The sequence below is a fragment of the Mastacembelus armatus genome, chromosome 2 (genome assembly GCF_900324485.2).
Source record: "Mastacembelus armatus chromosome 2, fMasArm1.2, whole genome shotgun sequence".
Lineage (NCBI taxonomy): Eukaryota > Metazoa > Chordata > Actinopteri > Synbranchiformes > Mastacembelidae > Mastacembelus > Mastacembelus armatus.
Window position 1 is genome coordinate 6,011,514 of NC_046634.1, and position 24,177 is coordinate 6,035,690.

The following is a 24,177-nucleotide window of genomic DNA, read 5'->3' on the forward strand; positions in this document are numbered from 1 at the left end:
AATGACACAATAATGTCAACTAACGTTAAAAACAAGTTTTTTTTTTTGTTGCATAAATTAAATATGCTCTTTTTTGATGCTGCAAATATATTACATATACAATTTAAAATTTCTTAAAAATACTTTGTCATGTTTCCCAACCTCTGTCAGGACCCCTTTAATGGTCCTTTGATATGAAAATACGGTTTCCCAAGAAGAATGATGCAGATTTTGGTTTGAACTGTGTAAAATATCTATATAAGTGTGACATAAACGAGAATCCTACAGTGGAGTTTTCTTTATTATCTGCCAAGTTCATTAATTATTTATGTTAAAATGCTGAAAATTGAACCTCTAAGTTACTGTGTATTGTCTACAGACTGTTTGATTTAGATGCTGTGTTCTAATGTAATATAGCTATAAAATATTCTTCATGAATTTTGAACTTAATGTTCTTGCTGGTTGTTTCACCTGTAATTTAATGCAGAGAAATGAAAACTCCAATGATACGGCCCAGTTAAAGTCAAGTATATTCAGGTGTAGCCGAGTCTGTTAAAGCAGAGAAGTGAAGCACTACATACAAGCAGGACACCAGCGGTGAGGATGGGTGGACTGCAGTCTGAAATTTGCTGATGACAAGGTAACATAGACACAGGCAGGTTTAGGTTCAGTTGGATGATTATATGAAGCATTGGGGAATCTGGAGGTTTTGGGCTTTTTTAGGGGTCAGAGGTGAGAAGTCATGTGAGCAGGGTCACGCTCTCTGTCAGAAAAACTCTGAGACACCATCTGGTTTTGTTTCTCTGAGGACAGAACAGAGGAAATAGGTTAACTGTCTGGCACGTAACATAAAGATCACAATATTAGCAAAGGGTGTTTCTTACCTTCGGTCTAACTTGGGCCCAGCTGTCTGGTTGCTGTGGGCATCAGCTGTGTAGCGGCTCGTCTGGATGTGAGAGTGGGCTTCTGACTGTAGCCTCTCCCCTTCTGATGTTGCTACGCTCTCCTCCAGTGGAGCCCCTTCATTATAGAAGAGTAGACTGCGGGAGCGGACTATAACACACAAACACAACACTTTTCATTTGCAATGTGTACTGCAATGACTTTTCAAAATCTCTGATTGTGTAAACTATTACAATTTCTTGGATTTCTTGTATGCATTAAAAACATGAAACAATTCATTAAAAAAAAGGTTTAAGGTGAAAAGATTCACCAGGTTTGAACATCATAAATAGGTTTATATACAGTACTGTATGCAAGGATGGTGAATAGTGAACAAATTTGTAAACCCACCCTGACTGGTGGTGTACAGGTCCGTTGACGGAAGAGGAGGAGAGGAGGAGTGAGAGGAAGAGGAGGAGGACAAAGAGGAGGAGTGAGTGACGAAGGAGAGGGGAGAGAGGCAGGGCGAGAAGGAACCCACCACCAGGACAAAACACAAGGCCATCATCTGCACAGAGAGAGGAACAAAGCACTCACATTAATAGATAATAATAAACAAACACAACATCGTCGCCAGCAAGGGTGACAAATTTCTAAACATAAGGCCCAGGCACATATGGCACAGCTGACTAAAACAGCAGGAACTGAAAAAAGGAAAAAAGGGCTCCAGATATTAAGTTGCATGAAACACTAATTGTAATTTTTTTTTTTTTTTTTTTTGCAATGTCTATCTCAGGGGCCATTTACAGAGGCCAGAATAAAATTACTGACATAACGTGTAGAGGGAACAGATGTGAACATGTGAAGAGGTTTATAGTATCATAGTAATAGTAGTATTTACCATGAGGCAGGTTCCTGTTTGAGTTGAGGCGATTTTACAAGAACGGGGAACAACTTTCCCTGAAATCAGTGACTGCAGCTTCTGAAGCTGCTGTAGGAGAGACCTAGAGAATGAAACAGAGAAATTATGTAGGAGCAATAAGAAGAGCAGATGGCAAAAGAAACAACTTCAGCAATGCTGTGAGAAGAGTGACAATAGAGGCGTAGAAAGGCAGACATTATTGTCCAGATTCAAGAGAAGAACAGATAGTTAGATAATATTGTTCCATCTGTTCACACCCAATTCAAAACACCCTTAACACATTTCTTCTATACAAAGAGTCTGATGTGCATAGCAGTGATCTTTGTCTAGGGCAGCAGATGGAGAACTATTGATAGCCACGTCTTAATAGACTTTGAGAAACCCCTTGTATTTTAATAGTGGTTTATTGTTGGTCAGTTTGATGTGTTTATGTTCATAGTGTGAGCATTCACCTGCCACTAAGTACAGTACATTAAAAACATTTAAAGTCATTGGAAACCACAGAGTCATACACAGATGCAGGCACAGAGTGTATTTCATCAAAAATAAAGAATTGTTCTCTCATTGTGTGGTCCTCAGTAACGCTGATTGCACTTCCAATTAAACTTTAACAACCTGATTTACTAGCATGTTGTCATTTAGCCAAGTAAGTAAATATTACAGTATGGTTGGGCAGATTATACAAGTAAAACCACTACAATAAAGTGTATCAGTGGGATCTGGAGAGCAGGGTTCTGATGGTATGAGCTGTCAGTGGCTGTGAGGACACAGTCTGACCACTAGGTGGAGAAAGAGATCCAGTTACAGTTGAACATTCACAAGCCCTTAGAAAATCTACAAATCAGTGAATTAAGTTAGAAACTATACTACACAGTTAACCAGTCAACCAGTCCATCAGATGTTCAGAGAGTAAACCAGACAGCAAGTCTGGGTACATGTAAAATTTCTAATTTCCATGCTGATGTGTGTCACGTGCACCAGAGTGTAGCAATTTGCCAGCTGAAATAAACTTATATGGGATGACACTGCCCAGCATCGCTCACACAGGACTTTGATGTGAAACCGCAGTGATTTATGGTTAAAGTTATGGCTGCTTAAAATATACAGTCCTCCCAAAAGTTTTGCTGGATGACTGGGTGAATGAATGTTTGTGTAAATATTCTGCACAAGAATGGAAAATTTTAATTCATGTATTAAATCAACACAAAAATGTGCTTGGGGTTGTAATGCGATGTGTGTATTTTTCTATTTTTACGGGAACTAGGCTAGCAGTTTCCCTATGTTTCCAGTCTTTGTGCTAAGCTAGGCTAAATTAAGTTAATCTACTCATCTGATTCTGGCTAAAACCGCAGACTAATTCAATGCAGAGTGCAAGCCAAATTTAAAAACATATAATGCTACACAAAGTCTAGTCTTGCACAAATAATACACCAACAGCATCAACCCAGTTCTGCATGAATCAGAATGGACATGCAGTACAGAAAAAACATTGCAGGGAGCCCAAAACAACCACTAATAACTGGATTTCATGCATTTTTAGTAACAAGGAAGTTAAATTTGGTTCATTTGTTGAAGAGCTTTTTTTTATACCCACACATATTCTGCACTTTATGTGAGAACGAGTGTGCTGACTCATGTTCCCCACTTTGTGCCAACTCATTGTTCCTCTGTGGTGGTATAATATACCCAGCAACATGTGTGTGTGTGTGGTGGCAAGGGAGGGGGCTGCCTTCCATGATGAAAGCTACTGTTAACTTGCAGCTTTAATGACAGACTCAAGCTGCCACAGACAGACTTTATAGAAACAGAGCCCCCCCCAACCTTCAGCCATCTCTCTCACCACACCCACACCCCATCTACCCACCTTCTCAAGGATAATAACAGATTGGTTTCATCTTGTTATTGTAAGAGTGGGGACAGATAGAGCTGGTGATTCTACATATTTCTCAAATATATGCAGTAACTCACTGCATAAACACTGTAGGCTCCAGATGTTATACATACAGAGCATTAAATGTAGTATTACAATAGCAGAGTACTTTTTGTCTTTGAAAACCTCATGACTGCAGCTCAGTCAGTTTTCAGTTGTAATAATTGTTGTTTCTCCAAGAAAGTTTAAAGAAAAATGAGACCTAGTTTCTCCAGCCCTGCTGCAACACACAGATAATTCAACTCTCAGCTTATCGGACTGCATTCTTTGCAAACTTGTTGCTGTTTTCAGTGACGATAATCTAAACATCTCTGCAGTGTGTGTGTGTGTGTGTGTGTGTGTGCACAACCCACCTGTTGGCAGTCTCTAGGGTTTCTACTTTTCTCCACAGGTCAGTGTTTTCTGATGTGTAGCTCTCCACCCTGGCACACACACAGACACAGATTTTGAACTCTGCTACTGAGATCAGAAATATTATAGACATCCACATTATGTCCAACTGTCTAATTTCATGCCAAATGTAGAAATCTACAGTTATTAAGGTAGATTCATTGAACTTGAGTTAAAACACACTAGCAGATGTTAACATTCTAAGGTGAAGTACACAATAAACAAACCTGTAACTTTTAGTAAAAAATTGATTCAAGTACATTTTGAGATTTAGGTTCAACATTTTTTATATCCTGAACAAAAATACACAGAAACACTGAAGATAAAAAAGAAGACACAGAAGATGAGATAGTCTCTTCTCTAGATCATTTCCTTCATCCCCTTTCTCTTTTTTCTCCCTCTGTTATCTCCTGCTAATCCTATTGAACTCTATCATCTATTTAACATCTTATGAGTCTCTTACTTAATCCTCCTCCTATGGTTAGAATACAGCTTATTCATACACATCCTTTTCAGCACGTTGCCCTGCTGTTAGTCATCCACTAATCCTGTCCTCATGTCCCAAAGAAACATAAACACAAAGAAGGTATAAAGAGGAGGACTGGGGCTTTAGATGCAGTTTCTCACCTCTCTACTCTGGGATTCAGTCAAAAGAAACTGCATGAGGGCAGAACTCTCCACATGCCCTAACGGGATTAATAGGACATTTTGTTACCACATGTATGAAGCTCTCTCAGTACCTATCAGCTGGCTCGACTAACGTACATTTTGGAATAAAAGTGATGTAGAAATGAGCAGCTTTACTTCTCTGTTCTGACCCATGTGTGCAGCAGGTTACTGGAGTCCTGCCATAGCAAAGATGGTCAGAATAACAAATGAAAGAAGAGAGAGAGGAGTTTCTGTTCAGTTTTGATGTTCTTTAATGAATTAGAGAGGACGCATACTGATGAAATACAGCCTAAAGACCAGTGTGTTGCTGGCGTTTGTTGATGTACAGCCTCCAGTTTAATCCCCTGTAGGACTGTGTGTCTGTTAACACACTCAGGTCCAAACCGGTTGGGAAAACCTTTAAATAAAAAAACGGCCTCTTAACTAAACTTCAACTGCCAAGTTCACTCCTGCATTACAAAACTTTATCTTTGCTCCCTTGTGCCAGCTCATTTTAATATATTTTTCTGTGCTTTTTCATGAAGAGCACACAGTTATGTATAACAACAGCTATGGTTAAATTCAGCTCCGGGAAAACCTCACTGACCAACAGACCTGCCTTCTGGACCAGAGTACGCTTAAACACATTGTTAGACAGCTTGGAGGAGTGAGGAAAAAAGCTCTTTTTTCATTGCACAGCATTGTTAACTGGCTGTTCCAGCATTTCAAACAAGTTGACTGGTATGTACTTGTTTCAGGTTTACTCCATGAGTTGGTACTGATCCAGTGAAACTACTTCTAAATACATAATAATAGATAATGTGTAGGACAGTGTTGGTTGGTCCTTTGTACACAGAGGTCTTAACATGTGGTTGACTTTGGTCTCTTCATGGGATTTACTGACAATAGGATAAATATGAACTTTAATCTGAATTTCTTATTTTTGTACTTTAGTGCCATTTGACAGGATTGTAGGAAGAAAAAGTGTATGACAGACACACAGGTAAACCAAGAGGAGCAGTAAGGCAATGGAAAAATAAGGACCACATTTTTCCAAGGCTTACTTTTTCTCCAGACATTCCACATACTCTTTCTTCTTCCTCCGACTCTCCTGAGCTGAGATCTAGATAGAAAAATGGAAAACAACATTAGAACATATATTCTTTTCAGTAAATGTTTGTTATGATGATGTTTCAGCATCCTCATTTGATTTCTTGGCTGAGATCACGACCACCACCCAACTGAACTTTTTTAGCACTGCTTCACTCTCAGGTCAGTCACATGCTCAGTTCAGCTGTGAAAGGTGCAGTGTTTACCTTATTTTTGATCTTCCGTCTGACCCTCTTCAGTGCCTTCTCTTCACTCTTGGTGAGAGGAAGTTTATTGGGTACTGGGTAGCCCTCAGCAACCAGGGTCCTCTTCTCTTCTTCTGTTAACATGAGGGGTCCTGAGCCCTGCAGCTTCTGCACGAAGAAACCAGCACTTCATCAGTATAAGTCATCTCAGACACTACGGAGTCTGATTGTACGTCAGTGTGCTTTCAAATAATGCTGAAACTCCATGTCATTACAGTGTGAGCAAACTCAAATTCTCAAACTAATGGGAAAAAATTCATAACAAATCTTTATCCTGTGCTGGATGATTTGTGCCATGATTTTACAGCAGTTCAGCTTTTCAGATGCATCATTACCAAATCACTGTGTTTGCTGACACTGAACAATACTATATAAACAATTGGTCTTAAGGCATTACATTATGGCACGAGCACAAGTGTGATTCATTTATTCTGAGAAAAGATGCTGAATCTGAGAAGACAGTGAATTTTCTGACTTTTATTGAACAGACTTCCTTTGGTCAGCAAAATATTAGGCACGATTTAACTCCAAAACTGCAGACACCACAGAGAATCTGCAGTTCAGACAAAACTTCTTATAAACCAAGAACAATGGTTTAAATCAACGATGGGCAATGTTCTTTAACTCACATGTGGTGCAGTGAGGAGAGGTGAAGAGGAGATGGCTGAGGAAGAGGAGGAACATGAGGAACGACCTCCTGGCCTCTGTTGGGGTGGAGGGGAAGATGGCGGCAGAGCGAGGTGTGGGGAGGAAGGAGGCAGGGAACCATCACTGTCGCCGTGATTACTGCTGGGAGGGGTGGGCGGCAGCTGAAGAGCATCGTCTACCGAGGAGGAGAAAGTTGAATGAGCACTTCAGCTTGACACTGTGTATCTGTGCTACCTGTACTATTTCAGGCGGAAAACGACCTGACTGATGGATTTGCAAAACTCTTTTGGTCATGTCCTTTAAAAAACACTGTTAGCTGGGATGTTTTTTATTTTTGCTATGAAGTGGGTTTGTGCATCTGCCTGTGTGTATGTACCGCTGGGCAGACTGAGATACTGTCCAATCTCTCTGGGTTCATCCTTTATGGCTACTGGCTTCACATCATCTTGCTCCTACATAAACAATAAACACATAAACAACAACAATGAAAATCAGCAACATAATTTGAAGGTCTTGATGCTGTATGACAGGTCTGATGGATGCTAACCGTGTGTTTCCATGGAGATCCTCTGTGTGGGGGTGCAGGGCTTAATATGAGCGGTGGGCCTTCCAAAGGCTGAGGATCTAACCTTTGACCCACATCAGGCTCCTCCTGCTTCACTAAGATGGCTGACAGATCCTGACTGAAGCTCCATTCAAACTCTAGGGACAACACAGAAAGACAGCAGCCACATTTACAAATATATTTTTGTTCTACACCAAAGCTAAATGTGTCCTGTAGGTCTTTGCTGAATAATTTCAGTCGGTCAGGGTTTTAAAGTCACTTACTCAAACTAATTCTACGTTAGTTTGTTCCCCTTTTATTTGGGCGACAGAAGGTTTGTGGGTGGAAAACACAGGATCTCTTGGTAACTGCTACAGACAAATGTCTCCAAGGTTGAAAATCAACTTTAAGGTTTAACCTTTGAGACAAAATGTTGTATTTTAAAGAGTAATGGTGACTAAGACAGTAATACAGCACATTTCTGTGCAGTGTAAAAAAACAAAATTTGATTACAATTGAATGACCTTATTCTAGCCAGAAATTCAACTTTCTGATCCACTTTAGTGAACCTGACTATATTTCTCTTCAGAGAGGCTTTGCTGTAGGTCTTCCAATGGGAAGTAAATCACACTTTTAAAGAGCTTCCCCAAAATATTTGAGCACTTCCTGACAAGGCTGGTTATTACAGACTGCTGGACGACGTCGCTCTGGCAACTGCAGTGCATAATTTGTCTCCAGTGAGTGTGTATCTACCCTGAAATAAAAGATGGGCTGAGGCAGCAACTCATCTTCAGTATCCTTGCTCAGAAAAGAAACAGATGCAGCCTTTAAACATTGCAGAAAATATGCATAATCAAGTGAACCAATGATGAGAGTGCAATTTCAAAGCAGCTTCACCAAAACACAATGCGGATGTATTTTTGGAAGCATCTTACAGGTAGCCTATTGTTTAGTCTACTGTGAGATGCAGAACCTATTTTTAGGGGCATAGGTGCCACTGCAGGGCTGCAAACAAGTATTCACTGACAGCTCTGGTGTATTTGGTGTCCTGGTGGGTGATGATGATGATGATGATGATGATAATGATCCTGACATAACATCTGATAAACACAAGCTCACAGGGGCTGGTGTTTATTATGGCACATTATCACAGTGACAGTTAATGAGTAGTACAAAAATATACTGCAGTATAATTATATATAACAAACACATTTAAGTGTTCAGTCTGTGCTCAAAAGGTTCCTCACAATGTTGCTCAAAATTTAAAACTCTCTTTAGGGGCAAACTCCATAGTACTGAAGAGCTTGTATCATATTTAGACTGTCCTGTCAACTTTTCCAAAACTTGTCACAGTGGGTAAGGGCAGCCTTAACTCCCACACAGATTGGGCGCCTGGCAGAACTGCTCGCAACCTGCTTGAACTGCAGGGAAGAAGAAACTCCTGCCATGGGAAAAGAGGGTCACCCTGTTTTGTGAGAAGGTCTCAGGAAACAGGATTAGCGAGTTAGCTGGATAACTGCACTGGAACAGCTGTTTTCTGTTTTCTGTCTGTTTTACACTGCACACTATCCACAAAGACAGAACCCAGATGCTGCAGTCAATAGCACTGTATAATCCAGAGATTATGCACTGGGTGCCATTTCTTCCAGTTCAACTCTAATTTTTACATTTCTCATTAGCTGGCTGTAAAGGAGCATTGCACAAAGTTCACACATGAGGTTCAGGTTAACTGAGGAGGAGTACTAGTAAACCTGTGACGGCTGCATAATGTCATCTGAGGAGCTTCAAGCCTGAAATAATAAACCTGATCATGTCCTATATTGTCCTGTGAAACTTACAAGATTTAACACAAATACTGTTTGCATGTATGCATGTATAAGCTCTGGTTCAGGGTCTAAGGTAAGTTTTTTTCAGTCTGACTAATTCTTTGGACTCAAAGTTGGATATCTCAGAGTCCTTTGCACCACTTGTAACCAATTCTTCTAGGTTTCCAAACTTAATGGATGTGCAATGCAAAACTGCTGGCACACTTTTAAAGCTAGATAAATACTGTCAAGAGCCATCATGCTCTGTTTACTTGGGCAGTGCGTGTCTATGCATAACAATGATGTTGTAATGATGGACACATTGATGGGTCTGCAAGAGTTGCAAGTTCATGATGTGTATGCTTTCAATTAAGGCTGTGCTGAAGGTGGCTCCAAAGGGAACCTCGTTAGTCCACCTAACTTTAAATCTAAAAGTGAAATTATGGCAAAACTTGACTGAAAGGAAACTACAGATTGAGAAGTGTGATACGTCATCAAGTCAGCGTTTTTTTATTATGAAATAAAACACAAAGTCTTTGATCCTTGTCACAAAACACAAACCAAAATGGTGCCATAGTTTATGGAAAGAGAGCAGCAGCAGTTTAACAACAGCTTTGTGTGTGTGTGTGTTTGTTTGTGCGTGTGCGTGTGCGTGTATGTTTGTGAACATCATTTTAATCACCTCCTGGTTTCCTAGCAACATTCTGCTGGTAAAATGCTCTGAAGTTTACAAGCTGTGTGTGTGTGTGTTTGGTAGAAGCAGTGGGGGACGGAGGTGTGTGTCCGTCAGAGGGCTGGTAGCTTGTCTTGTTATCCTGTTCATCACCACCGCAGGGATGGGCACACACAGAGACTCCATCCAAAAGACCAGTCCCTGTGGCTTCTCTCTGTCTGAGACAAACCTTAAGTCAAACTAACCTGTAAACTGTGCTGTCACAACAGACAATGACCTGAAAGCTGTCAACCATTACTGCTAACGTGGTCACTAGAGAAATCCTGAGCTGTCTGGCAGGATCAATACTGGAGTCAGTAGTAACGTATTGGTATCTGATGCATTGATTCAAGTCAAATTCTTGTTTTTGGCATATTTAACCCAATATGACAGATCAAAAGCAAACAGCATGAGTAATTATGAGCCCACAGCACAGACCTTTTCGCAGGTGACAACAGGGGAAAAAAACAGGTGTGACTGATAACATTACTACAAACCACTACACTACACTTTTCCTTTTCCATTTACAGCGGCTGGTTGCAGAGAGCTGGTATGGTGCATGTTGACTCACTGTCATGGCTTACAGGGCACTGAGGCAAATCTGTAATCATAAGTTTTGTAGATATTCAGTCACAGACCCAACTGTTGGTAAAGATTTAACCTTTGAGTGTTTTGACAGTGAGGTGTGAGTGATACCGAAATCATTACAGTCATTACACTCAGCTCTGCACCCAGATCAGTTGTTCGTACTTAAAGTTTAATGAACTGGATTTTGGTCACTGCTTACTTCAGTGAATACTGGGCAGCTAATGAGCCCATAACAATTCCAAAGCCGTGTTTATACAGTTAGATAAGCTGCAGGAAAGGGCTGTCACTAATCATTTATCGACAGCTTACTTTCCCAACCGATTCGCTGTTTGGTCTATAAAACATCAGAAGTTAGTGACAAATGCTCATTATAATTTCCAAACACTCAGGTGACATCTCGTCATGTTTCATCTGACCAGCACAATGAAATACAAAAACTATCCTCACAATCCAGCTGAATACATTTTTGGATTTTAGTTTGGTGATAAACAGATCACCAGACTTCTTGTCAGTTAATTCCTGTCAGCTGATTAATTAAGTTTTAGTCATTTCAGCTCTACTGTAATGTAAAACACAATGAAAAATGCTGGAAAGACTGTGCAAATTGGCTGTAATGTTTGGAAACCTGCTGAGAAACGTTTATCACCTCGGTGCTATGGCATGGAAAACACAGCTACAGCTGATAAATATAATAATGGGCAAGTGTAATTTAAGATAGTCCATGCGTAAACAGTGCCATGTCAATATTATTATCTACCAGCTGTCAAGATATCTTGCTGTGGACCATAATGCTGAATGAACAAATGTACAAAACCACTTTAGCTTCCTGAACACCAACAGTGTGGTTTAGACTCCAGTAGCCAAATTTTGACACTTTCGTGCAGATTTTTTCTTCATCCTGACCAGTGACAATGTTTACAGCCTCACACTCACTGCTACAGCCAATATGCCATTTATTAATAAAGTCAATGATCAGCATTAAAACTGATTAGTAGTAGTATGAGAATTGACTCTATCCTCTGTATAAGCAAGATCCTCAGAAGTCTCTCCTAATGAGGCAGGTCCTGCTGCTAGCCTGAGCTAGTTAAGCCTCCTGCCCTCGTTAAGCCAGGGCTTGATAGGGAGCCCTGTGACACCATTTCTAAATGAATTCCAGAAGCTGAGCAAATGTAAAGAAATATCTTCCTATACATCAAGTGGTTCCATCAAAGATAGAGGGGCCACATCTTTCCACAGTGTGGGGGGCAAGTCTGATTAAAACATTTTGAGTATCTTCTATTTTCACATAAAAAATATTATTCATTAGAAGTATGTGCAGAGGTTTAAATGTCATTTTAGACATATTGTGCTGTATGCTTGTAGTGCTGTGTGAAACGTGCATGAGGCTGCAGATAGAAGTAACACAAGTAAAACCTGATCCTCTCAGTTACCATTTAATGCAATCTATTTGGATTCTGTCAATAAAAGAAAGTCTGTCTGTTGTAAACACAAGAAATCCTATCTCTGAGCAGTGGTTAATGAGCAAAGGCTCCTGGCAGTCGTGACAGGGGGTTAGTGAAGGAGAGGTGGTGACTGTGTTTGATCTCAGTGGGACTGCAGCAGTATTAAAACAATAGATGGAGTAGCACAGTAGTAGGTGTAGTAAAACACACAGCTACTCTTTGACTGAATTAGAGCAACAAGACCACATAGAGAGGGCAAACCAGAAAAAAAGGGGACAGGAAAGTTAAAGCTAACTAACCTATTAAAATTGCCCACAGATGACCTTCATGCTGACTGGCTGTCCTGTAGGTCAGTGTCAGCAGAATAGATATGATCATCACTAAAATTAAGAATAGGCCCTCCAGCAGCCCCATAAGTCCAAATTTTGTTACGTTTGTTACTTCTTTTTTGGTAATTTATTACTTGTCTAGAACCCAATTAAGAATTCCTTCATTCACAACAGCCTGGGCTTCTGAAAGGTCAACAGGGTCTAACATCCCCACGTGGTTAATTAAACTGACTCATCATTACGTATTAATGCTGCTCCTGCTTTGGTCCTCGGAGGAGGCTTAGAAGGCCTCTGAAAAGAGAGAATACAAGGATCTTTGGCATGATGGTTAGTGAGTCAAACCAGCACAGACTCACAGAAAAAGGGTCAATCATCCCAGAACATGATGCTGTCTCTGAGACTAAAGCCTGTGAGAATCCAGGATTTTTTAGCATATACAGATATACAGTAATGACACAAAGGCCCCATCTCCAAGCTTCATAAACAGTCCCACACCACTATGAAGCTCGATGCTCAAGTCAAACACTAAACACATATAAGAAGCAACCAGCCATGCAGATCTCCATCCTCAAAATCAGAGTGCAAAGCAGCATTTAACAGGTGGAGCATCAAGTGCTAAACAGGTACAACTAAAGTCCAAGAACAATACTCCCCAAATCACACATCATCAGAAAATGAGCAGTTCATGAATATGAAATAATGTGCAGTTAGATACTTAAATCAAACTTCATTTATGAGGAAGGTGTTCAGAAACCTGGGTACAACAGTGACATATACCTAGAATTTAATCAAAGGAACATTCAGCCCACTGTCAATGTTTAAAGCTCTACACATAACTAGATTAACAACAGTACACTGGGTAGTGGTTTCTCTGTTTTGAATCAACCTGTACTCAATAAAGAAAAGGCTGTAACGACAGAATAAAATAACATTGCTGGAAACTCAGTGAGTACACATGTATGTACCTTTTCTCCTTAAAACCTCAAAAGTACACTATACACACACACACACACACACACACACACACACATATATATATATATATATATATATATATATATATATCAAAAGTAGCTACATATCAAAAGTATTAACTTCAGTATCAAACAGGCTGGAATACAGTAGGTTTAAATACATATGATATGTGTGTGTGTGTGTGTGTGTGTGTTTTCCACATGTGAGCAAGTTGTTCAGTAGTTATGCAACTACAGATGGAAAACAGTGATCAAGAAAAATATAGTGCATATAAACTAACCTCAAGAGCTGTCTAAATGTTTTGCCTTTATTAAACAAAATTTAATATTGATGCTAAATGGTTTATTATGTCATTTTAGTTTTTAAAACAACCTTTTTCTTTGAGTATCAGTGTAAAATTAACACAACAACCAAAGCCAACAGATTCTTTCTAAATACTGCCTTCACTTTAACCTTTGCTTCCACTGAATGTATTATTTTCCTTGGTATTTTGGCACTGAAGGAAACTGATATTCTAACCAATAAACTGGATTCAGTTGGATTAATGGAGACAGAAGAGAAGAGAAAGATAGAAAACAGGAGAGAGTGAGATAACTTGACACAAGAGAGAAAGAGAGTTTCCGCTGGCTCTGACTAAAGCTGCAGACTCAAAACCATATGCTTGTCATAGTATTGTGTGAGTCCATGTGTGTGTGTGTGTGTGTGTGTGTTAGGTGGGCAGGGCTTAGCTGGAGGAAAACTGCTCAGACTGGGCTCCTGCTGCTCAGACAGCAGGATCCCCGGGACAAACGGAGAAAAGACAGCAGGCAGACAGACAGACAGGTACAGGCAGAGAAAGACTGGAACACAGGAGGAGATAATGGGGAAGATGAGTCAGAAAGAAAGAGAAACCCACAAAAACAGGCAAAGGGGAGAAAAGCGGGAAATATAGTCTTTTCATATTGCACTGCAGCTCACTCAGGCACAGTAACAGAACACAGACTAAGCCGATCAGCATACACATTATATGACAAACAGTGGAGCCAATCAGAGTGTATAGTGTTTGACAAAGAGCAGACAGGGTCAAACTACATGTTAAGTGTTAGAAAACTGAGCCAACCAGATAACCACCTGACAGGCAGCATGATAAAGAACCAGACTAAACAACAGCAGCACAGCTGGCTGCACACTTTCCCAGGAACCATAAATTATAAAATTTAAGCCTGGTTCTAAGAAAATATTAAAGTTAGTGACGTACCAGACTCGTGGTCCATTTTGACTGACAGGGCTGGGCTCTGGGGGGCAGAGTCTTCACTCAAAGAGTAGCTGTGCTCTGCTTGAATATCTGTGAGATTAAAAAGCCCTTTTCAGACATGGAATATGTACAATCTGTTGGTTTGGTCTATCTCCTAAAGTAAGAGCTCTGATTACTCAGACACAGGTATCCATTGATGTATTGTTGCCAAAAACTTTATTCAAACATAATATGATATTTGCCACTGAGTGAATTATAAGATACATTTCGCTGTACAAGACTTTGTGATTTTGTTGTAAGCACAAAGGACATTCCTGAGAGTGAATGTCCAAACACATTTTCTCATTAATTTAATCATTTCATGTCACTTCTGGCAAAGTCTGTCTCCAATAATATCTAACAGTGGCATAATGTTCATATGCTCTATCTAAACGTTTTCCTGAAAATGCAATGGAATCAGTGCAAACTGAAAATGATTATTTTTCTGATGATTATTGTCATTGCACATTTTATTTACTTGTTTCTTGCACTGATCTGACATTTAGTATAATCTGACAGCATTCAACTCAGACTTGTGCTATGTTAAATGTTACTAGGGCCAACCTTGTGAGAGCGGCTATAACCTGTGTGTGACTCTGACACAGCAATGCACATGCCACATTTATATAATGAGGTGTATGTCTGAAAGGGGCTCATTATTCACGATTTACTGATTTATTATATAGCATTTCTTTTTACAAACTGCATTCCTTCTTCTTCTACAACACCCTTCCCTTCCTCTGATCATAACGCTCTTATTTTGTTAAGGTCTCAGTCACACTAGCGATCATAGCGATGTCTGACAGGATATGAATTTATCTTCACAGACATGTACTGCTCTGTGATGGCCCTAACAACAGACTTAGAGAATATATGTGCAGCTGTGGCAGTTTATTTTGTAAGTGAGTGCCTTGTGGTAGCTGCACCAGTCGTAGCCTGAACTAACAACTTGGTTTCTCCTCCCCCCAGATTCAGCACCTGCTAGGTGAGGGATATAAGTCCAGTGTGTTTTCTGGTGAGCAGGCAGGAGTTTTGGAAGTCGCCTGATTTGGCATCAGAAACTGACTCTCAGATCATGGACTCTCTGTGGAGGGCCAAGCCAGAATTCATGTTGGTGGTTGAGAACTGTTACTTGATACAGTGGGTCTCCGTGCTCAGTACTGGCTTTCGAATAAAATCAAATGATGGGACTGAGGTCTTTTGTACACGAACATTGGCTGAGGAGTGGAGCTACTAGCTGCTGCACTGCTGGAGGTTATTCAGTAAAAAAGAAGGTAATCTAAACGTGACTATGAAGGGAGGAGAGACAAACATTGGTATTTTGGGGCTGCAAAGCAGTGTAGAAAACATGTTTTCAAGACAATAGTTGAAAATGATTTCACCGAACTTCATTTACCTACTGTGAGAAATGTTATTGTAAGGAACAACCACTGTGCATTTGTATTGGACAAACTGACCTGGGCTGCTGTCCATGTCCATGTGTAAAAGTGATGGCCTGTCTGTCAGCAGGGGGCGCTCTAATAAATGGTCATCAAAGAAACTGTTGAATAATTCACTGCTGAAATCGTCCATCTGGTCCCCTGAGAAAGGCTGGAACATATGCAGAGAAAAAGAGACAGAAACAGCTGTTTTATTCAGTAAAATGATGATGTTCGATTGGAAATAGCTTTCATTTATGCCCCTGGAACCTGAAAGATACTGTGACACTTTGAGCTCATAATACTTCAGTGGGCAACAATCCTCTGTCCAGGGACCACCACATATATCAAAGCTTGGTGATTATCAAAAGATTTTCAGATTAGTTTTCTGCTAATCAAATAATCACTAGATGTTTCAGTTGCACTACAGACTGAAGTATCTCTCAGAATCAGAAAACACACAGTCTAGACTGTGTTGAGTTCTTGGGGAGCCAGTTGGTGGGAAACAGAATTGATAAATTCATCTTCAGTCTGGATGAATGAGTCACTGAGCTGAGAGACGTTGTTCTGGAAGCCTGGGACAGCACGGTGCTATGATTTTCACTGGTTTACACACAAAACACATACACACACAATATGAGTCACCCTGGCCTTGAGTAAACATGAACAAAGCAGTGCAAAAGTATACACACATACACAGATGGACTGGTTGGAAACCATTACTACATAAATTCACTCTGCTTGGAGGCTCCTCAGACAGACACTGCACAGAAACAACTTAATTTGATCAACAACAAACACAAAAATCAATTTGCATGTTTGAATCCTAAAAAAACTACTTCAGATCTGTCAGAAGCGTCACAGCAGATTTAATACTCCCAGTAGCAAAAATAAAGCCACAGCTGGGGTAATAAATACAGACCTAACTTCAATATTTTTTTATATCAACAATGGAACAAATGTGTAGTGTGAAAGGGGTCACTTGTAGTGCTGAACTAACAGAGAACTCATCCAGCTCTGCAGAGCAGCACACACTTCACACCGATAAACCCACTGCACTCCAGCTCTTATGTAAGTCACTCTGATGGTTATTTTACACTTAGTTTGGCTGCAACAGTTTTCAGCATTTTTGTGCATACTTTTATTTTGATAGGTAAAAGTGAGCACCCTGTGAGTAGCTCTTCTGTGAGTTGTATGTAGTGAGCCAAGAAATTAAAACATTTTAAGGCACTTTCCACCCTTGAATTAATTTAAAGCAGTAATTACACCCAAGCATCTACTGATGGGATTGGACTTGTTAAAAGGTTCTTGGGCTTTGATTTTCTTGGCTTCATTACATTTTTTGAATTGTATTCACACATCAAAGCCTTAGTGCTTGTAGCAGTGTCCATCATAGCAAGAAGAGAGGTTCTGGAGGAAAAGTAAAGGGGTCCGGTTCAAAGTCATGGAAATTGCCCCTGGTGTGTTCAGGATATACTGTATGTTTTAAATACTGTTCACGTATGTCAGCTTTAAGTAACATGCACACAATTCATACCTGTCACACAAGTCAGTCAAATGATCACATGAAATCTCAATGACAGCTCAAATAAAGACATTACAGCAACAATTCACAAACAAACACACCCACACGCAGGAATAGTAACACCTTGTTCTCCTGCTGCACCAAGTGTTGGAAGTTAGAACAAGATCCTTTTAAAAAACCTCAACACCGCCCCCTTAACGCTGCCCATTAGGGAATATAGGTCACATTTAAACTGGGCTACTCAAACATAAACAGTGAAAAGTTTCCTGGATGAAGAAATTTGGGTGAAATTGGAATAATGATGGGAGAGGTGCTGAGGGAGAAAAGCTCCAGAGTTTGACTGTGAGTCTAGACGTTCTAGCAATAGCCTCTAAATTTATATTTATCGACCTTTTTGCAGTGCTGTGCTACAGAACCAGTAGTTATAGTACAGTAATGACCCAGTTTTGTGGAATAAGTTTTTTATCCACTTAGTCACTTCCAACACCTGGAGCCAGTGATACCTGTTCTCACCTACTACTAGCACAGTCCTGCTGGAGGCTAATCTTATTCTTATCCATCACCTGGCATGATGATGATGGACTCATTGCTCTGTTTGTTTTTTTAAACGCGCACAGATACCAAGATATCCAATGCAATGTTCAGACCTCCTCCTCTCAGGACTGGACATGTACTGACTGTTTCACTGACATTTCCCTTTTTTGTTTAAAGAAAACTCTACCTGCTCATTTGCAGACTGATCCATGTGGCCGAGCCCTAAAGACAAGACCTGGAGGTAGACTTCAGATGGGACAGAAGGCATTGAATAAGCTGTCAGCAGATGGTTGAATGAACTATAATGTTGCAGCCAAAAGAAATCATGACACAATCACAGACCGGTTTAAGCTATTGTGACTATAAAAACAGCAGAATATTACAATGAAGACAACACATTGTTGTTGCTGCAGCTGAAAGACACAGATTGAAAATTCAGTTCAATTGTTTTTGCACATGTTGTTGATATTAATGTGTGAAATCATTGCATTGGGTGGAGAAAAGGTCATCATTCAGTGCAACATTGTGACAGTTGCACTGCCTGACACTCACTGTGTTTTATTGTAACAGAGTGAAATACTGTATGTACAGTAAAAACCTTTACTGTTGCTATTAGGACAGGAAGCTTAATGAGCCCGTAGTGGTTCAGCATTAGATGGTTGATGCTGAACAGCTGTAGCCAGAGGTCTGGACCTTTCATTACCTGAAACACTTCCCTCTCTGCTGGGAAAAGAATCACATCAGGGAGGAAAACACTGTTAAAAAGCAGTTGACAGTTTTTATTGCTTATTTCAGTGCTGGTGTGTCATTAGGGGGGGATGGGGCTGAGGTGTAAACCACACGGGGGAAAAGTCTGAGAAGGCAGACGAAAGGAGTAATTATGAATTCAGAGAGTCACTCTGTTATGCCTGTAATTAACAGTTTTGAACCTCAACACATCTCTCTCCTCCCCTTTCTTTTGGGTGCCTCACCGGTGAAAGAAAGACAGGACAAAAGCACTAACAATGATCTACATGTGAAGTTTGGTGCCATGAGAAATGTCAGCATTACAGCCAAACTGCTCGTCTACTCATCAGCTGCATCTGTCATTCCTTTTACCTGAGGAAAGCAAATAAACGTTTCATTTCACTGGTGCAATGATGGTGAAAAGCACCGGGATAAACTGGCCTACTGAGAGCCAGGCCAAAAAGTTTATGTCATTATGGCATCAACATTACAGTGGAAACCATCGTAAACTCTACAGAACATGGAGTAAAAGCCAAAGGGAAACACACTGAAAAAACACTGAAAGAGATGTGCTGGATTTGGATTCCACTGGGTTTAATCAGAAGTGATTCTGAGTCTGCTTATTCAGGTTGTACTTAAATCCTGGTTTCTAACAAAGACTAACAAAATTAAGACTAACAAAATAAATTATGTTAAAACTACTTTTTCTCTTCTTCATTCATTTGTTCTGGCCAATGAGGAGAGAAAAGTTTGCTCCTGAAGCTGCTGCCCTTGTTACAGTGACTGTATATCAGCATCATTCATCTCACTCACTCTTGCAATCAATTAACACTTGACCTCATCCCACCAGAAACTACCTGAAAGGTAAACCCACATTCAGTAAGAGCTGCAACAGTTAGATTATTAACCAATTAGCTGATCAAATCAAATAACAGTGTTTTAAGATTTTAGCTTCACAAATTGTGCTTTTCTCTGCCACAGCTGATAATAAACTGAACATCTTTGGGTTTTGAATAACTGACCAGACAAAAGATGAAGATTTTGGAATGTGAGACACAATTTTTGACGTTTTCTACACACAATTATTAATTTACAATCAAAAAAGAATATCATTAGCTGTAGCCCTGTGTTTGGCCATGTGATAGAAATGAACTGAGTAGAAGAAAACAGTAGAAAACTGTATTTTTCCTTCTCTCTCTCTCACACACACTGCATGCCTGCTCACATTCCTTCTGAGCAGCCAATGAGCAACAACCATGCAAATGAGATGGGTGTGTATTTTTAAAGCTGGAGTACAGGGTCTAAATGGAGAGTAGAATAAAACAGAATAGAATAAAACATGGAGGAAGAGAAGAGAAAGATCATAATAAGAAACATAGAGAAAAACATAAAGTGGATGAAACTTGTATGTATAAGTGTCTGTTCATATGAATCAGTAGAAAAGTCTGTGGCCTAAGTATTTACAGTGAAGATTTGAACTTTGTACAAATATAGACTAGAATAGAATCAAATAGAACACACATTGAGTGTTTTATAGTTTCAACCCACTGCACCGTCCTCACTTGATCGAGCTGTCACATTTGTGTATCTCCTGTACCAAATATATTCATGATAAACTGTTTTACAAGTTGACCAGTTAGTGCAGTGTGACTTGATAAAGGATTTAGCAATCAATCAATTAAACTCTAAAATGGTGCAGTGGTTTTTACAATCTGCACAATACTAATATCTATACTTTTATTTTGGTTTCCCCATGTTTCTGCCATGGACAACACGTTAAAACGATGGATTGTGGTTACCATGGTGACAATGGTCTTTGCTCCTGCATCACATTATGTCTTCACTGGGCCAAAAGGTTGAAACTGACACATATTTGTTACTTCTTTCAGACAATAAAACTTCCATAGTGTGGAAGTTAGATTATTCAATCAAAATATAATTTGCATCTATTTTAATAATTCAATTCAAACTTTTCAATAGTGAGAATTCTGGGAAATAGTAGTTGCCATTTTCACCTTTCTCTCTCCTTTTAGGGAGCGAATCATTTAATGATTAATGGATCATAAAATGAATTGTTAACTGCAGCCATACTCTGTTCTCCTCTAGCGTTTAGGAGAGCTGCATGCAGAGCTGTTCCCCAGTAGGTGGTAAATGATGCTATCAGTGCACAATCCTTGATATTGTGGTTAAATGCTCACATGCATATGACGCACAGATGCAGCTGAATCATGAGGAAAAAGAGCATCGGCACTCCCAGGTGTCACTGATTAGTATGTGTCACAGTATAAATAACAATAAACACATTAACTTTCTATTGTCATTTTTCAGTGATAAGATTCAGTCCCAGATGAGAAGAACCTTGAATTTTAGTTTAACTTCAAGTGAGGTTTGCTTGTCTTGGATAGTTCTGTATGTACAGATGCCTTGTGTTTGGAGCTTTTCTCAGCCACCTGGTGACACCATGAGTGAGGAGCGACGTGAACTAGAAAATCCTAGTTCAATACAAGTGAAAAACCACTGAAAGGAAATCATGCTTGAGTTCATTCTGTGGAAAATAATTAGCAGCCACTGGTCCAACTGATAACGACTGTCAACTCACTTTTTTTCTTAAGTGGCCCAGCTCCACCAGCTCTGTAACGCACACTCCTATTTCTAATCTACACTGACTTTTTCCTCTTTCTTATCAACAGGGCACACACTGTACTGAAGGAGGCAAACAAAACACAGAGCAGGTGTGAATCTCTGCTGTACAGCACCACTGAGCACACCTTATTAAAAACCAATGAGCTGATGTCTGTGCCCATTCATTCTGCATTTTAACCAGCTTTGGAACAAAGACATTATGAAGAGACACCGTGTCCATCTCCACACAGCCACAATCAACACTTCGCACCAGAAAAGAACATAGTCGGAGACAGAAGAAGGGAAATTAACGTTAGAGAGTTTTCTGATTGAATTCATGTCAATCAGTGACCTCCAGTGGTCTCTGATGCTGTGATTCATGATTCAGCACCTGTCCATAACAACTGCAGATTATAGGCTGCACTGGAGTACATGTAGGCGTGCCATCCTGCTGTATGCCTAATCAGTTATCCTTTCCCATGTCCTCAGTGGTACAGCCCAACCCAGTGGCTTCACAGCAGAGTGGACTACTTTATTTAGACCAGACACAGGGGGGGTTAAACCACGAGCAGACTGCCTGGCTGACTCACTGACTAGAATAGAGGTCTGCTTAAAAAACCTGTGCCGTTTAAAAAAAGCCTAGCGAGAATGGCACCAAGTTGAAAAGGAGAGAGTGAATAAAAGAACATGAAATAAAGGAAGAGTACTTCCTCCTAGTACACTTATTGATAGTGTGATATTTATCATTAACCCCTCAGTGTTAATGATGCAGCTGCCCTTGCTATTTTCATGAATTAACAGTGTGAGGCTTGGTCACGCAAGGCGTACACAGAGGGCACAGCAGGGTCATTTGGCATTATGTGGCTGGAGCTCCAGGGCACACCCGCAGTTCACTTGGTCATCAATCAGGGGCTGGTCGGTGCGCTCATCACAGTCGGCTTTGGCTCTGGCTGCGTGAAACAAAGCCACCCTGCTGCCAAAACTGGGCATGAAACAATTCTCCATAATGACCCTTTGGTGTTTATTGAGAGGTTTGCATTTTTCTGCTTGTTTGTTTCCTCTTGTACCACTTTAGTCTTATCAATCAACACAGCAAGTTATATTGATTAACAAATACGATTCTGCTCCACCACATCCTGTTGTTCACAAAAGCCACAGTTCATCTTCATCTTCTACTGAAATTAAAGGCGCGATGTCTCGAGTGCTACGTGAAGTGATGCTTGATGCTGTGGCCCCAGTAACCTGATGTTTCTGGATGAGGGTGTGGAGAGGGGACTGGGAGGAACAGGTGAGGAGGCTGAGGAGGCTTTAACAGTTAACAGTCTGAACTGTGTGTGTCCCTGCTGCTGATTGATATAAACAATCACTTTCATTATCATTAACCAAATATTTTCTCATTTGACTGAATAAAAATGCCCATCAAACATTCCCAGAGTCCATTGTTTGTCCAAGCAACAGTACAAATCCATAGATAATCACTGGAGCAAGACTGAGAAACATCAGAAAAATTCACATTATTCTTACTTTATAAAAGATTTAAACAATAACTAATAATAATAACAATAACTCCTGCTTATTACAGGGCTGGTGAATTCATTATTTTAGGACTGTTAATTCTAACTAAGGTTTCATTAAGAAAGACACTAACTGAAACGCAATAATTACTAATATAGCTTGTGTGTTTAGACCATACACACACACACACACACACACACCTGTTGTGAACACACTACCATTACTAATCAGGTGTGCTCCTGAGGACTGCAACACCTGGCAGCTGAAAACACACATACACACGTTAACCAGTAACTCTCCAGCCTGTGTCAGTGTTCCCAGTATCACATATTGGTTTACACAGCATGAGCCCCGGATGTCAGTCAGGATCTACTAACTACACCGCCCTCCCGAGGTCCGGCTCCGGGCGGAACAGGTAGTAGGGTGCGTTTGATTACAGACAAATGCCATTCAGCAGGACGAAATAACGCAACCGTGTAATTTTACGCATAATTCCGTGGACAGTGAACTGAAATAAAGAGAAGTTAATGAGACACTTGATAGGTAAATGCAATTAGCAGGAGGACTCACCACATTAGTGAGGAAATCTCCGTCGCTGAGTTCCTCCAGGTCCAACAGGTTGGTCCCTCCGGACGGATAGAGTTTCTCTGCTGTTAAACTGTCTAAGATAGACTCCATCATGACTGTGTGTCTGCAGCTCACTGGGCGGATGGTCAGTATCTCTCTGAACTGGTGAATGCAAATCTTACACTCAGCTCATTAAAATGTCAAGTCTTCAGTGCCCAGTCGTTATTTCCAGCACCTGGATGTTCCGCCGGGGAGTGGAGCTCAGTCCAGCCGCTGCTTTATTTCACTGACAAAGTTGCAAAACGTCGAGGTTTCCACATGCTTCTCCTGCTGTGCCGGGCACGGCTCTATCCATCCAGCTGTGTGCGCACAGCTGAGTCCCCCCATGCGCCAATGAATATTCAGTGACCCCGCCCTCTGGCGTCCGCTAACGTGCACGCCCAAAGCACAAAATACACACTTTATATTATCACGACGGTCATTTACGCACTTAATGCTGTTTAATTACAGGATATTCGTACCTGAGTATTTATAGCCTACTTATTTCCAGCTAATACTCCTACAAGATCATTATCTTAAATAAAACTAACACTACTGCAATACACAAATACCTGAGTACGAGTATTGTATTAAAAGTTGTACCTTTAGATAAGTAGCCCTTTGCCAATAACATATAAGTCCTTGTCATTGTTATATTATTATATTATTGGATGTTTGATACATTAACATGGACAACACCTTAATGCCGTTGCTGGTTAAGTTCGTTTTAACTACATTGTGTGGTCGTTTAACTAGTAACATGTTTTATCCAATGATCATATATTTATTATAGAAATGTCTGATATTTC

At 40.2% G+C, this 24,177-nt stretch overlaps 1 protein-coding gene across 2 annotated transcripts; it reads right to left on the reverse strand.

The window, feature by feature from the left end:
* Positions 1-86: 86 nt before the first annotated feature.
* creb3l1 (cAMP responsive element binding protein 3-like 1) lies at positions 87-23,675 on the reverse strand. 2 transcript variants are annotated; one of them, XM_026302017.2, is made up of 13 exons: positions 23,333-23,675; positions 15,880-16,012; positions 14,387-14,473; positions 7,302-7,456; positions 7,131-7,206; positions 6,736-6,929; positions 6,068-6,214; positions 5,816-5,874; positions 4,067-4,135; positions 1,763-1,865; positions 1,273-1,429; positions 864-1,032; positions 87-782 (listed from the first exon to the last, which is right to left on the reverse strand). In XM_026302017.2, exons 1-13 carry the CDS (start codon positions 23,441-23,443, stop codon positions 746-748), a joined length of 1,497 nt encoding a protein of 498 aa, XP_026157802.1. In that variant the 5' UTR covers positions 23,444-23,675; the 3' UTR covers positions 87-745. The 2 variants fall into 2 exon arrangements, with proteins under 2 accessions (XP_026157802.1, XP_026157803.1); XM_026302018.2 differs by lacking the exon at positions 14,387-14,473.
* Positions 23,676-24,177: the final 502 nt, after the last annotated feature.

What these genes read in the sequence shown, in the direction of transcription:
- creb3l1 (XM_026302017.2), bottom strand. Translation starts at nt 23,443, where the DNA reads ATGATGGAGTCTATCTTAGACAGTTTAACAGCAGAGAAACTCTATCCG. An exon ending in GTGGAATGTCTGGAGAAAAA is followed by an intron (nt 4,136 to 5,815) that starts GTAAGCCTTGGA and finishes TGTGTGTGCCAG; the next exon opens with GGTGGAGAGCTACACATCAG. An exon ending in GGGCCCAAGTTAGACCGAAG is followed by an intron (nt 783 to 863) that starts GTAAGAAACACC and finishes TTCTGTCCTCAG; the next exon opens with AGAAACAAAACCAGATGGTG.